The sequence below is a fragment of the Salmo salar genome, chromosome ssa04, assembly GCF_905237065.1.
Source record: "Salmo salar chromosome ssa04, Ssal_v3.1, whole genome shotgun sequence".
Lineage (NCBI taxonomy): Eukaryota > Metazoa > Chordata > Actinopteri > Salmoniformes > Salmonidae > Salmo > Salmo salar.
In genome coordinates this window covers 4,799,487-4,813,253 of record NC_059445.1, presented here as the reverse complement: position 1 = coordinate 4,813,253, position 13,767 = coordinate 4,799,487, and the positions used below count along the sequence as shown (strand labels likewise).

The window sequence follows — 13,767 nt, the reverse complement described above, 5'->3', positions numbered from 1 at the left end:
AGTTCAGAGAACATCCATCTCTATTACAGTACCTGGGCCAGTTGGGGTGTCGAGGACACTCGGGCAGGCCCAGGCAGAGCTCTCTCCAGCGGGTGTTATCCAGGGAGAGGATCAGCTCTCTCCAGGCCCTGCACACCAGGCTGCAGCGGCCCAGCTCTGGGAGGGGGAGGTAGGCCAGGACCACACGCCATACCTCCACTGGGAGGTTAACACCTCTACCACCACCGCTGCTGCTGCTGCTGCTGCTGCTGCTTCCCCTGCTGCTGCCCAGTGACATGGCTCTGAAAGGGAGGGTGGGCACCTGGGGACAGGAGACACACAGACAGACTGGGTTAGTTTACACTAGGCCGACAGACAGACAGACAGACAGACAGACAGGCAGGCAGGCAGACAGACAGACAGACAGACAGACAGACAGACAGACAGACAGACAGACAGACAGACAGACAGGGTTAGTTTACACTAGGCCTACAGACAGACAGACAGACAGACAGACAGACAGACAGACAGACAGACAGACAGACAGACAGACAGACAGACAGACAGACAGGCAGGCAGGCAGGCAGGCAGGCAGACAGACAGACAGACAGACAGACAGACAGACAGAACAGACAGACAGACAGACAGTCTGTCTGTCTGTCTGTCTATAGGCCTAGTCTAAACTAACCCTGTCTGTCTGTAGGCCTAGTCTAAACTAACCTAGTCTGTCTGTCTGTCTGTCTGTCTGCCTGTCTGTAGGCCTAGTGTAAACTAACCCTGTCTGTCTGTCTGTCTATAGGCCTAGTCTAAACTAACCCTGTCTGTCTGTCTGTCTGTCTGTCTGTCTGTCTGTAGGCCTAGTCTAAACTAACCTAGTCTGTCTGTCTGTCTGTCTGTCTGTCTGTCTGTCTGTCTGTCTGTCTGTCTGTCTGTCTGTCTGTCTGTCTGCCTGCCTGCCTGTCTGTCTGTAGGCCTAGTGTAAACTAACCCTGTCTGTCTGTCTGTCTGTCTGTCTATAGGCCTAGTCTAAACTAACCTGTCTGTCTGTCTGTCTGTCTGTCTGTCTGTCTGTAGGCCTAGTCTAAACTAACCTAGTCTGTCTGTCTGTCTGTCTGTCTGTCTGTCTGTCTGTCTGTCTGCAGGTCTAGTCTAAACTAACCTAGTCTGTCTGTCTGTCTGTCTGTCTGTCAGACTAGGCTTATAGACAGACAGACTAGGTTACTGTAGACTAGGCCTATAGACAGACAGACAGACAGACAGACAGACAGACAGACAGACACGGTTAGTTTACACTAGGCCTACAGACAGACAGACAGACAGGGTTAGTTTAGTCTAGGCCTATAGACAGACAGACTGACTGGGTTAGTTTAGTCTAGGCCTATAGACCTACACTTCGTTGTGATGGTGACTTCCACTGCCTATATCATGAACGATGACTGTCTTGCGTTGGACTTTTTAAACTCCTACAGACATAGGCTGTCTACTCCTTCTCCTGGGGGCAATGACCGACCATCGGGACAGATTACATTGTGGAACAGGCCCGCTAACGTCTAACTAAAGGCTAGTGTGAGGATGAAGTTACATATGACTGTCACTGAGTCATCATCATCATCATCATCATCAAGGGAATTTGTACCAACTAACAACACAGCGACGTGGTTGGCAACTGGCAATAACATTGGATCGTCGTTGGCGCAACTTTGTTTCGACATCGGTAACGTTATAAAAACATGAATTCTTGGCTGGCTATATTTTGTCGAAAAAATAATAGTAACAATTTAGCTACACATCTGCGTTTAGTGGACGTACCTAGCGATATAAGTTAGCTAGTAAACCCGAATATTCACTAACGTTATTACGTCGGATTCACTATATTGTAGACTAGGCTATATTTGACATCTTACCCGTGTTAATAAAGTCCCTTGGATTAAGCCCCGGACATCCCAGCGTGGTTTTTAACTAGGTATATAGCTGTAATAGTCATGCTTCTAGCGATATATCGGGAACAACGCCTGGTTCAGGAATCAAGAATATAAACACTGACAGGAATCAGACATTTTCCCTCACTTTACGGCAAGGCAAGCCATGGAAACCAACCAGGGACGCCCTTACACTGGGCGGGAGCGAGCAAGGGTGGGCGAGAGAAGAGGAGAGAGAGAGGAGGCTGAAGATCGGAGGGAAGGGGAGGGATGAGGAGAGAGAGAGAGGAGGCTGAAGACCGAGAGAACTGAGAGGGAAGGGGAGAGAGAGGGAGAGAGAGGAGGCTGAAGATGGAGAGAACTGAGAGGGAAGGGGAAGGGGAGGGATGAGGAGAGAGAGAGAGGAGGCTGAAGATAGAGAGAGACTGAGAGGGAAGGGGAGGGATGAGGAGAGAGAGAGAGAGGAGGCTGAAGACGGAGAGAACTGAGAGGGAAGGGGAGAGAAGAGGAGAGAGAGAGGAGGCTGAAGATGGAGAGAACTGAGAGGGAAGGGGAGAGAGGAGAAGAGAGAGGAGGCTGAAGACGGAGAGAACTGAGAGGGAAGGGGAGGGATGAGGAGAGAGAGAGAGAGGAGGCTGAAGATGGAGAGAACTGAGAGGGAAGGGGAGAGAAGAGGAGAGAGAGAGAGGAGGCTGAAGATGGAGAGAACTGAGAGGGAAGGGGAGAGAGGAGAAGAGAGAGGAGGCTGAAGATAGAGAGAGAAATGAGAGGGAAGGGGAGGGATGAGGAGAGAGAGAGAGGAGGCTGAAGACGGAGAGAACTGAGAGGGAAGGGGAGAGAGAGAGGAGGCTGAAGATAGAGAGAGAAATGAGAGGGAAGGGGAGGGATGAGGAGAGAGAGAGGAGGCTGAAGACGGAGAGAACTGAGAGGGAAGGGGAGAGAGGAGGCTGAAGACGGAGAGAACTGAGAGGGAAGGGGAGAGAGGAGAAGAGACGAAATCCATTTTTGCTCAAGTGATAAACACACACTACACTGCGTGCACAATTATTAGGCAAATTGTATTCCTCTGGATTACATTTTATTGTTGAACAAACACCATGCTCTCAGTCAATCCAAAATGTTATTGAACCTCAAACCAGAATGTTTAACAAAGGAAAAGTGAGTTTTGTCTTTCTCAGGGAAATATATGTGTGCAGAATTATTAGGCAACTAAATTACAAAAATAATTTCTCTCAACTCACTTGTTTATTCTCCATTTTTAGAGTAAGTGTAACAGATAAGTAACACAAAATGACAATTATATAACATTTTTGGCCTTTCAAAAATATTCAGTGACCAATATAGCCACCCTTATTTTCAATAACTGCCATGAGCCTTCCATCCATGGAGTCTGGCAGTTTCTTGATCTGTTCACGATCAATTTTCGCTGAAGCAGCAACCACAGCCTCCCAAATGCTGTTCAAAAAAGGTGTATTGTCTTCCATCACTGTAAATCTCACGTTTGAGAAGGGCCCACAAGTTCTCAATAGGATTTAAGTCAGGTGAGGAAGGGGGCCAGGTCGTTATTCTGGCGTCTTTGAGGCCCTTGCTGGCTAGCCAAGCAGTGGAGTACTTGGAGGCATGTGATGGAGCATCGTCCTGCATAAAGATCATGGCCTTCTAGAATGCTGAGGACTTCTTCCTGTACCACTGTTTGACGAAAGAATCTTCCAGAAACTGGCAGTAGGTTTGGGAGTTGAGTTTCAGTCCATCTTCAACCCGAAAAGGTCCAACTACCTCATCCTCAATGATAGCAGCCCATACCAGTACCCCTCCTTCACCTTGCTGGCACCTGACTCAAAGTGGTGCCCTGTGTCCATTACTGATCCAGCCACGGGCCCATCCATTTGGTCCATCAAGAGTCACTTTCATTTCATCTCTCCATAAAACCTTAGAAAAATCTGTCTTCAAGGTATTTCTTTGCCCAATCTTGACGCTTCAACTTGTGAATCTTATTCAGTGGTGGTCTGGTTTCAGTCTTCTTGACCTTGGCCATGTCTCTGAGCACTTGACACCTTGTACTTCTGAACACTCCAGGTAGGTTGCAGTTCTGGAATACGGTGGCAGTGGAGGATAATGGGTTCCTGGTAGTTTGACGTTTAATTCTTCTCAAGTCTTTTGCAGTTCATTTGCGCCTTTTCTTCCCCATGCGTTTTTTTTTGCGCCCCAGTTGACTATTCGCAACAAAACGTTTGAATGTCCGGTGGTCACACCTCAATAGTTGAGCTATTTAAAGAGTGTCGTATCCATCTGAAAGGCATTTAAACAATTTCTTTTTTGGCCCATTTTACCTGAGGTAATGAGGCTGCCTAATAATTATGCACACCTTGATATAAGGTGATATTCACTTTCGCCAACACCCTCCCTCATTACACAAATACATATCACCTGAAAATGATTAAATCCAATAAGCATTCAAGTTTATATGGTTTGGAGTTGGAAAATGTGAATAGAAACAATGATAAGATCAGAATACTCACTTGCCTAATAATTGTGCACGCAGTGTAGTAATGGGCATGTTGACTCATAACCCGCAGACAGCTAGCCTACAGCTAAACACCATTATCACTAGACAGCTAGCCTACAGCTAAACACCATTATCACTAGACAGCTAGCCTACAGCTAAACACCATTATCACTAGACAGCTAGCCTACAGCTAAACACCATTATCACTAGACAGCTAGCCTACAGCTAAATACCATTATCACTAGACAGCTAGCCTACAGCTAAACACCAATATCACTAGACAGCTAGCCTACAGCTAAACACCATTATCACTAGACAGCAATATCACTAGACAGCTAGCCTACAGCTAGACACCAATATCACTAGACAACTAGCCTACAGCTAAACACCAATATCACTAGACAACTAGCCTACAGCTAGACACCAATATCACTAGACACCAATATCACTAGACAGCTAGCCTACAGCTAAACACCATTATCACTAGACAGCTAGCCTACAGCTAAACACCATTATCACTAGACAGCTAGCCTACAGCTAGACACCATTATCACTAGACAACTAGCCTACAGCTAGACACCAATATCACTAGACAACTAGCCTACAGCTAGACACCAATATCACTAGACAACTAGCCTACAGCCAGACACCAATATCACTAGACAACTAGCCTACAGCTAGACACCAATATCACTAGACAACTAGCCTACAGCTAGACACCAATATCACTAGACAACTAGCCTACAGCTAGACACCATTATCACTAGACACCATTATCACTAGACACCAATATCACTAGACACCAATATCACTAGACAGCTAGCCTACAGCTAAACACCATTATCACTAGACAGCTAGCCTACAGCTAAACACCATTATCACTAGACAGCTAGCCTACAGCTAAACACCATTATCACTAGACAGCAATATCACTAGACAGCAATATCACTAGACAACTAGCCTACAGCTAGACACCAATATCACTAGACAGCAATATCACTAGACACCAATATCACTAGACACCAATATCACTAGAGACCAATATCACTAGACAGCTAGTCTACAGCTAAACACCAATATCACTAGACAACTAGTCTACAGCTAAAAACCAATATCACTAGACACCAATATCACTAGACAACTAGCCTACAGCTAGACACCAATATCACTAGACACCAATATCACTAGACAACTAGTCTACAGCTAGACACCAATATCACTAGACACCAATATCACTAGACAACTAGCCTACAGCTAGACACCAATATCACTAGACACCAATATCACTAGACACCAATATCACTAGACACCAATATCACTAGACACCAATATCACTAGACACCAATATCACTAGACAACAATATCACTAGACACCAATATCACTAGACAACTAGTCTACAGCTAGACACCAATATCACTAGACACCAATATCACTAGACACCAATATCACTAGACAACTAGTCTACAGATAGACACCAATATCACTAGACACCAATATCACTAGACACCATTATCACTAGACACCAATATCACTAGACAACTAGCCTACAGCTAGACACCAATATCACTAGACACACTAGCCTACAGCTAGACACCAATATCACTAGACACCAATATCACTAGACACCAATATCACTAGACACCAATATCACTAAACACCAATATCACTAGACACCAATATCACTAGACAACAATATCACTAGAAACCAATATCACTAGACAACTAGTCTACAGCTAGACACCAATATCACTAGACACCAATATCACTAGACACCAATATCACTAGACAACTAGTCTACAGATAGACACCAATATCACTAGACACCAATATCACTAGACACCATTATCACTAGACACCAATATCACTAGACAACTAGCCTACAGCTAGACACCAATATCACTAGACACCAATATCACTAGACACCAATATCACTAGACAACTAGCCTACAGCTAGACACCAATATCACTAGACACCAATATCACTAGACACCAATATCACTAGACACCAATATCACTAGACACCAATATCACTAGACACCAATATCACTAGACAACCAATATCACTAGACAACTAGCCTACAGCTAGACACCAATATCACTAGACACCAATATCACTAGACACCAATATCACTAGACAACTAGCCTACAGCTAGACACCAATATCACTAGACACCATTATCACTAGACACCAATATCACTAGACAACTAGCCTACAGCTAGACACCAATATCACTAGACACCAATATCACTAGACACCAATATCACTAGACACCAATATCACTAGACACCCTCCACCAATATCACTAGACACCAATATCACTAGACACCAATATCACTAGACAACTAGCCTACAGCTAGACACCAATATCACTAAACACCAATATCACTAGACAACTAGTCTACAGCTAAACACCAATATCACTAGACACCAATATCACTAGACACCAATATCACTAGACACCATTATCACTAAACACCAATATCACTAGACACCTAGTCTACAGCTAAACACCAATATCACTAGACACCAATATCACTAGACACCAATATCACTAGACACCAATATCACTAGACAACTAGCCTACAGCTAAACACCAATATCACTAGACACCAATATCACTAGACACCATTATCACTAGACACCATTATCACTAGACACCAATATCACTAGACAACTAGCCTACAGCTAGACACCAATATCACTAGACACCAATATCACTAGACAACTAGCCTACAGCTAGACACCAATATCACTAGACACCAATATCACTAGACACCAATATCACTAGACACCAATATCACTAGACACCAATATCACTAGACAACTAGCCTACAGCTAAACACCAATCTGCATCCGTGGTGTGGGTAAAATCATGGGGAAGCCAAGCCAGAAAAAAGCCATATAACAACCTATCTATTGTGATAATTGCGTAGTTTTTTCTATAACCTGTTAGTTCATATCCCTTGACACAGTGATAAACAGTGCATTCGGAAAGTATTCACACTTTTTACACTTTTATTTTTTTTACATTACAGCCTTATTCTAAAATGGATTCAATATTTTTTTTTTTCCTTCATCAAATCTACACAATATTACCCCATAATGACAAAGCTTTTCATAGCCGAGCATTCAGAGGACGAGACAGCAGGTCTCCTCCACCGCACAAGCCCGAGGGGGGCGCAAGACCAGACAGGAAGAGCACATCAGCGACTCAACCCATTCAAGTCGAGTTTTTGTGAAAAAAAAGCCTGGCACGACTTAACGCACAGGACGGCATGAAAGAGAATCACAGTGGAGAGAGGGGAACCGGCCAGGCAGAGACAGCAAGGGCGTTTCGTCGCTCCAGTGTCTTTCTGTTCACCTTCACATCCCTGGGCAGAGACTACACTCAATCATAGGACCTACTGAAGAGATGAGTCTTCAATAAAGACTTAAAGGTCGAGACTGTGTCTCTCACATGAATAGGCAGACCATTCCATAAAAATGGAGCTCTATAGGAGAAATCCCTACCTCCAGCTGTTTGTTTAGAATTTCTAGGGACAGAAAGGAGGCCTGCGTCTTGTGACCGTAGCGTACGTGTAGGTATGTACGGCAGGACCAAATCGGAGAGATAGGTAGGAACAAGCCCATGTAATGCTTTGTAGGTTAGAAGTAAAACCTTGAAATCAACTCTAGCCTTAACAGGAAGCCAGTGTAGAGAGGCTAGCAATGGAGTAATATGATCAAATTTTGTTGGTTCTAGTCAAGATTCTAGCAGCCGTGTTCAGCATTAACTGAAGTTTATTTAGTGTTTTATCCGGGTAGCCGGAGAGTAGAGCATTGCAGTAGTCTAGTCTAGAAGTGACAAAAGCATGGATTAATTGTTCTGCGTCATTTTGGACAGAACGTTTAAGATTTTTGCAATGTTACAAAGATGGAAAAAGCCACCCTTGACATATTCTTGATATGTTCGTCAAAAGAGAGATCAGGGTCCAGAGTAATGCCGAGGACAAACCATCCACAGAGACAAACTGATATCTTTCCGATAGATAAGATCTAAACCAGGTCAGAACTTGTCCGTGTAGACCAATTAAGGTTTCCAATCTCTCCAAAAGAATGTGGTGATCGATGGTATCAAAAGCAGCACTAGGAGCACAAGGACAGATGCAGAGCCTTGGTCTGACGCCATTAAAAGGTAATTTACCACCTTCACAAGTGCAGTCTCAGTACTATGATGGGGTCTAAAACCAGACTGGAGCGTTTTGTATACATTATTTGTCTTCGGGAAGGCAGTGAGTTGCTGCGCAACAGCTTTTTGCTAAAATGTTGAGAGGAATGGGAGATTCGATATAAACCAAACTTGTTTATTTTTTTCTCTGGGTCAAATTTTGGCTTTTTCAAGAGAGGCTTTATTACTGCCACTTTTAGTGAGTTTGGTAAACATCCGGTGGATAGAGAGCCGTTTATTATGTTCAACATAGGAGGGCCAAGCACAGGAAGCAGCTCTTTCACTAGTTTAGTTGGAATAGGGTCCACTATGCAGCTGGAAAGGTTTAGAGGCCATGATTATTTTCACAGAGATACAGGATTAAAAAAAACTTGAGTGTCTCCCTTGATCGGAGATCCTGGCAGTGATGTGCAGACTCAGGACAACTGAGTTTTTGGAGAAATACACAGATTCAAAGAGGAGTCCGTAATTCACTTTCCAATGATCATGATCTTTTTTGTCTAAGAAGTTCATGAATTCATCTGCTGAAGTGAAGGTCATAAAGTACAAACTTTTCTTGTTTGTTGTCCTAAACTACATGGCGAAAATGCTTGCTCGCTAGCCTAACTTCCATTCATGGGCAACATTAGCTAGTTAATATTAGCCTACTAGATCTAGCTACATATTGAACTTCTATCCTCTCAGGCCAGGGGCAAAACAATGTATGAATTAATGGTTGGATCGGAATCGAAGTTATAATCATTAGCCATTACGGAGAATTAAGTAAAAAAATTAAGTTAAAAAAATATCAACGGAGGCTAAATACTCGCTGGCTTCAACGCTACAGGTCGGCAACAATGGCATACTCTTTTGGACCACACAGAATCAGATACATGGTCTACACATAGAGAGACAGAGGGGCGCTGTTTCGCTCACTTTGATTCTTTCTTCGCTGAGATACATTCAGCTTCTTGCCAATTGAAGGAAAATTCAGAAACGCAGACTTATAAGATACATTATTTATATATTTTTTTTGGGGGGGAGCCTGGCTTCACACACACACACACACACACACACACACACACACACACACACACACACACACACACACACACAGGTGGGGTATTAATATCTCTTTTCTACCCTGGTTAGAATTCTCTCTTCTCCTTATTTTTGTCTCCTCTCTATGTCTCTTTTTCTCTTCAATTCCTCTTTCTCTCCTAACCTTCTCTCTCTTTCTCTCCTAACCTTCTCTCTCTTTCTCTCCTAACCTTCTCTCTCTTTCTCTCCTAACCTTCTCTCTCTTTCTCTCCTAACCTTCTCTCTCTTTCTCTCCTAACCTTCTCTCTCTTTCTCTCCTAACCTTCTCTCTCTCTCTCTCCTAACCTTCTCTCTCTCTCTCTCCTAACCTTCTCTCTCTTTCTCTCCTAACCTTCTCTCTCTCTCTCCTAACCTTCTCTCTCTTTCTCTCCTAACCTTCTCTCTCTCTCTCTCCTAACCTTCTCTCTCTTTCTCTCCTAACCTTCTCTCTCTTTCTCTCCTTTCTCTCTCTTTCTCTCCTAACCTTCTCTCGCTCTCTCTCCTAACCTCCCCTCTCTCTCTGCCTCTCTCTCCCTCTCTCCTAACCTTCTCTCTCTCCTAACTTCCTCTCTCTCTCTCTCCTAACCTCCTCTCTCTCTCTCTCTCTCTCTCTCTTTCTCTCCTAACTTCCTCTCTCGCTCTCTCAATCCCTCTCTCTTTCTGTTTCTTTCTGTGTCTTTTATTTATTCACGAGACAGTTGAATGGCCAGAGTGGATGAAGGAGATATGAGAACACATTAACATAGACACCTGCCTCTCACCACCATTAACATAGACACCTGCCTCTAACATCCATTCAAGCGCAGGCAAACACACACACACAACACACACGCAACACACACAGAACACACACACACACACACACAGACATGCACACCACCTAGTATGTGAGTGGTGACTGGCCAAATCACAGACATCTTCACCACAGAGATACAATAAGATTCTGTTTCTGTTGTCTTCAACGTGGAGTGAAAACATTTCTGACTGTGGTCCTCTGTAGCTCAGCTGGTAGAGCATAGAGCTCGCAACGCCAGGATAGTGGGTTTGATTACCGGGACTGTAAGTTATGCTAAATATTATAGTGATAGTGTTGTCTGTATGGGGAAACTAAATGATATATATTCATATTATATTGATAGTGTTGTCTGTATGGGGAAACTAAATGATATATATTCATATTATATTGATAGTGTTGTCTGTATGGGGAAACTAAATGATATATATTCATATTATATTGATAGTGTTGTCTGTAACGTTGTAGTAATAAAGTGTCCTGTCCTCAGTGTTTAAACTCTGTCAAGGTTTCCTGTCCTCAGTGTTTAAACTCTGTTCAATAAGGTGTCCCTTTGCTTGAATGTTTTGGTGTTGTACATGAAGGACCCCATATCCTCTCCCTTCAGATGTGTGTGTGTGTGTGTGTGTGTGTGTGTGTGTGTGTGTGTGTGTGTGTGTGTGTGTGTGTGTGTGTGCATGCAATGCTTGTTTATTGGGATTCTCCTTTCATGTTGTTCATTCAGGCGATGTTGCATTAATTAAACACTCTTTGATAATCATTTCACAGCATCTCTGATTAGAATCACATTTGGTTGTTCTGACACCTCCCCCTCGTCTCTATGGTAACACAGCCCAACCGCCCCTTGATGTGTGGACCAATCAGGATGCGGTCAACAGGAGATGAGAGGATTTAGGGTGTGAAGTGTAGAAGTTTGTTGCCCCCTAATACCAGGTCTAGGATCAGTTATACAACCCCACATATCCTTCATTACAGGCCCCTAATACCAGGTCTAGGATCAGTTATACAACTATTCCTTCTTTCCGGCCCCTAATACCAAGCACACATATATCCTTCATTACAGGCCCCTAATACCAGGTCTAGGATCAGTTATACAACACATATATCCTTCATTACAGGCTCCTAATACCAGGTCTAGGATCAGTTATACAACACATATATCCTTCATTACAGGCTCCTAATACCAGGTCTAGGATCAGTTATACAACACATATATCCTTCATTACAGCCTCCTAATACCAGGTCTAGGATCACAACACAGTTATCCCAATGGTTGGATCAGTTATACCCTATCCTTCATTAGAATGCAAAACTGAACGTAGATCAGTGTGTGTGTGTGTGTGTGTGTGTGTGTGTGTGTGTGTGTGTGTGTGTGTGTGTGTGTGTGTGTGTGTGTGTGTGTGTGTGACAGCTTGAGCTCCAGTAGCATCAAAGGAGCACCTGTCTAGCATGGAACACTACATGGGTCTGTCAGTATACCACTGTCTTGATGAACCAGAATGGAACACTACATGGGGCTGTCAGTATACCACTGTCTTGATGAACTAGAATGGAACACTACATGATGCTGTCAGTATACCACTGTCTTGATGAACTAGAATGGAACACTACATGATGCTGTCAGTATACCACTGTCTCGATGAACTAGAATGGAACACTACATGATGCTGTCAGTATACCACTGTCTCGATGAACCAGAATGGAACACTACATGATGCTGTCAGTATACCACTGTCTTGATGAACCAGAATGGAACACTACATGATGCTGTCAGTATACCACTGTCTTGATGAACCAGAATGGAACACTACATGGGGTTGTCAGTATACCACTGTCTTGATGAACCAGAATGGAACACTACATGATGCTGTCAGTATACCACTGTCTTGATGAACCAGAATGGAACACTACATGATGCTGTCAGTATACCACTGTCTTGATGAACCAGAATGGAACACTACATGATGCTGTCAGTATACCACTGTCTTGATGAACCAGAATGGAACACTACATGATGCTGTCAGTATACCACTGTCTTGATGAACCAGAATGGAACACTACATGATGCTGTCAGTATACCACTGTCTTGATGAACCAGAATGGAACACTACATGATGCTGTCAGTATACCACTGTCTTAATGAACCAGAATGGAACACTACATGGGGCTGTCAGTATACCACTGTCTTGATGAACTAGAATGGAACACTACATGATGCTGTCAGTATACCACTGTCTCGATGAACTAGAATGGAACACTACATGATGCTGTCAGTATACCACTGTCTCGATGAACCAGAATGGAACACTACATGATGCTGTCAGTATACCACTGTCTTGATGAACCAGAATGGAACACTACATGATGCTGTCAGTATACCACTGTCTTGATGAACCAGAATGGAACACTACATGGGGTTGTCAGTATACCACTGTCTTGATGAACCAGAATGGAACACTACATGATGCTGTCAGTATACCACTGTCTTGATGAACCAGAATGGAACACTACATGATGCTGTCAGTATACCACTGTCTTGATGAACCAGAATGGAACACTACATGATGCTGTCAGTATACCACTGTCTTGATGAACCAGAATGGAACACTACATGATGCTGTCAGTATACCACTGTCTTGATGAACCAGAATGGAACACTACATGATGCTGTCAGTATACCACTGTCTTGATGAACCAGAATGGAACACTACATGATGCTGTCAGTATACCACTGTCTTGATGAACCAGAATGGAACACTACATGATGCTGTCAGTATACCACTGTCTTGATGAACCAGAATGGAACACTACATGATGCTGTCAGTATACCACTGTCTTAATGAACCAGAATGGAACACTACATGGGGCTGTCAGTATACCACTGTCTTGATGAACTAGAATGGAACACTACATGATGCTGTCAGTATACCACTGTCTTGATGAACCAGAATGGAACACTACATGATGCTGTCAGTATACCACTGTCTTGATGAACCAGAATGGAACACTACATGATGCTGTCAGTATACCACTGTCTTGATGAACCAGAATGGAACACTACATGATGCTGTCAGTATACCACTGTCTTAATGAACCAGAATGGAACACTACATGATGCTGTCAGTATACCACTGTCTTGATGAACCAGAATGGAACACTACATGGGGCTGTCAGTATACCACTGTCTTGATGAACCAGAATGGAACACTACATGGGGCTGTCAGTATACCACTGTCTTGATGAACTAGAATGGAACACTACATGATGCTGTCAGTATACCACTGTCTTGATGAACCAGAATG

At 43.5% G+C, this 13,767-nt stretch overlaps 1 protein-coding gene across 1 annotated transcript in view; it reads right to left on the bottom strand.

The window, feature by feature from the left end:
• The window catches only part of LOC106594740 (F-box only protein 10), a 34,184-nt gene extending 32,067 nt beyond the window's left edge, over nucleotides 1–2,117 (bottom strand). The window contains 2 exon segments of the mRNA XM_045716349.1: nucleotides 33–301; nucleotides 1,884–2,117. Of these exon segments, the coding sequence (XP_045572305.1) occupies nucleotides 33–277 (245 nt within the window). The 5' untranslated portion in view covers nucleotides 278–301; nucleotides 1,884–2,117.
• Nucleotides 2,118–13,767: the final 11,650 nt, after the last annotated feature.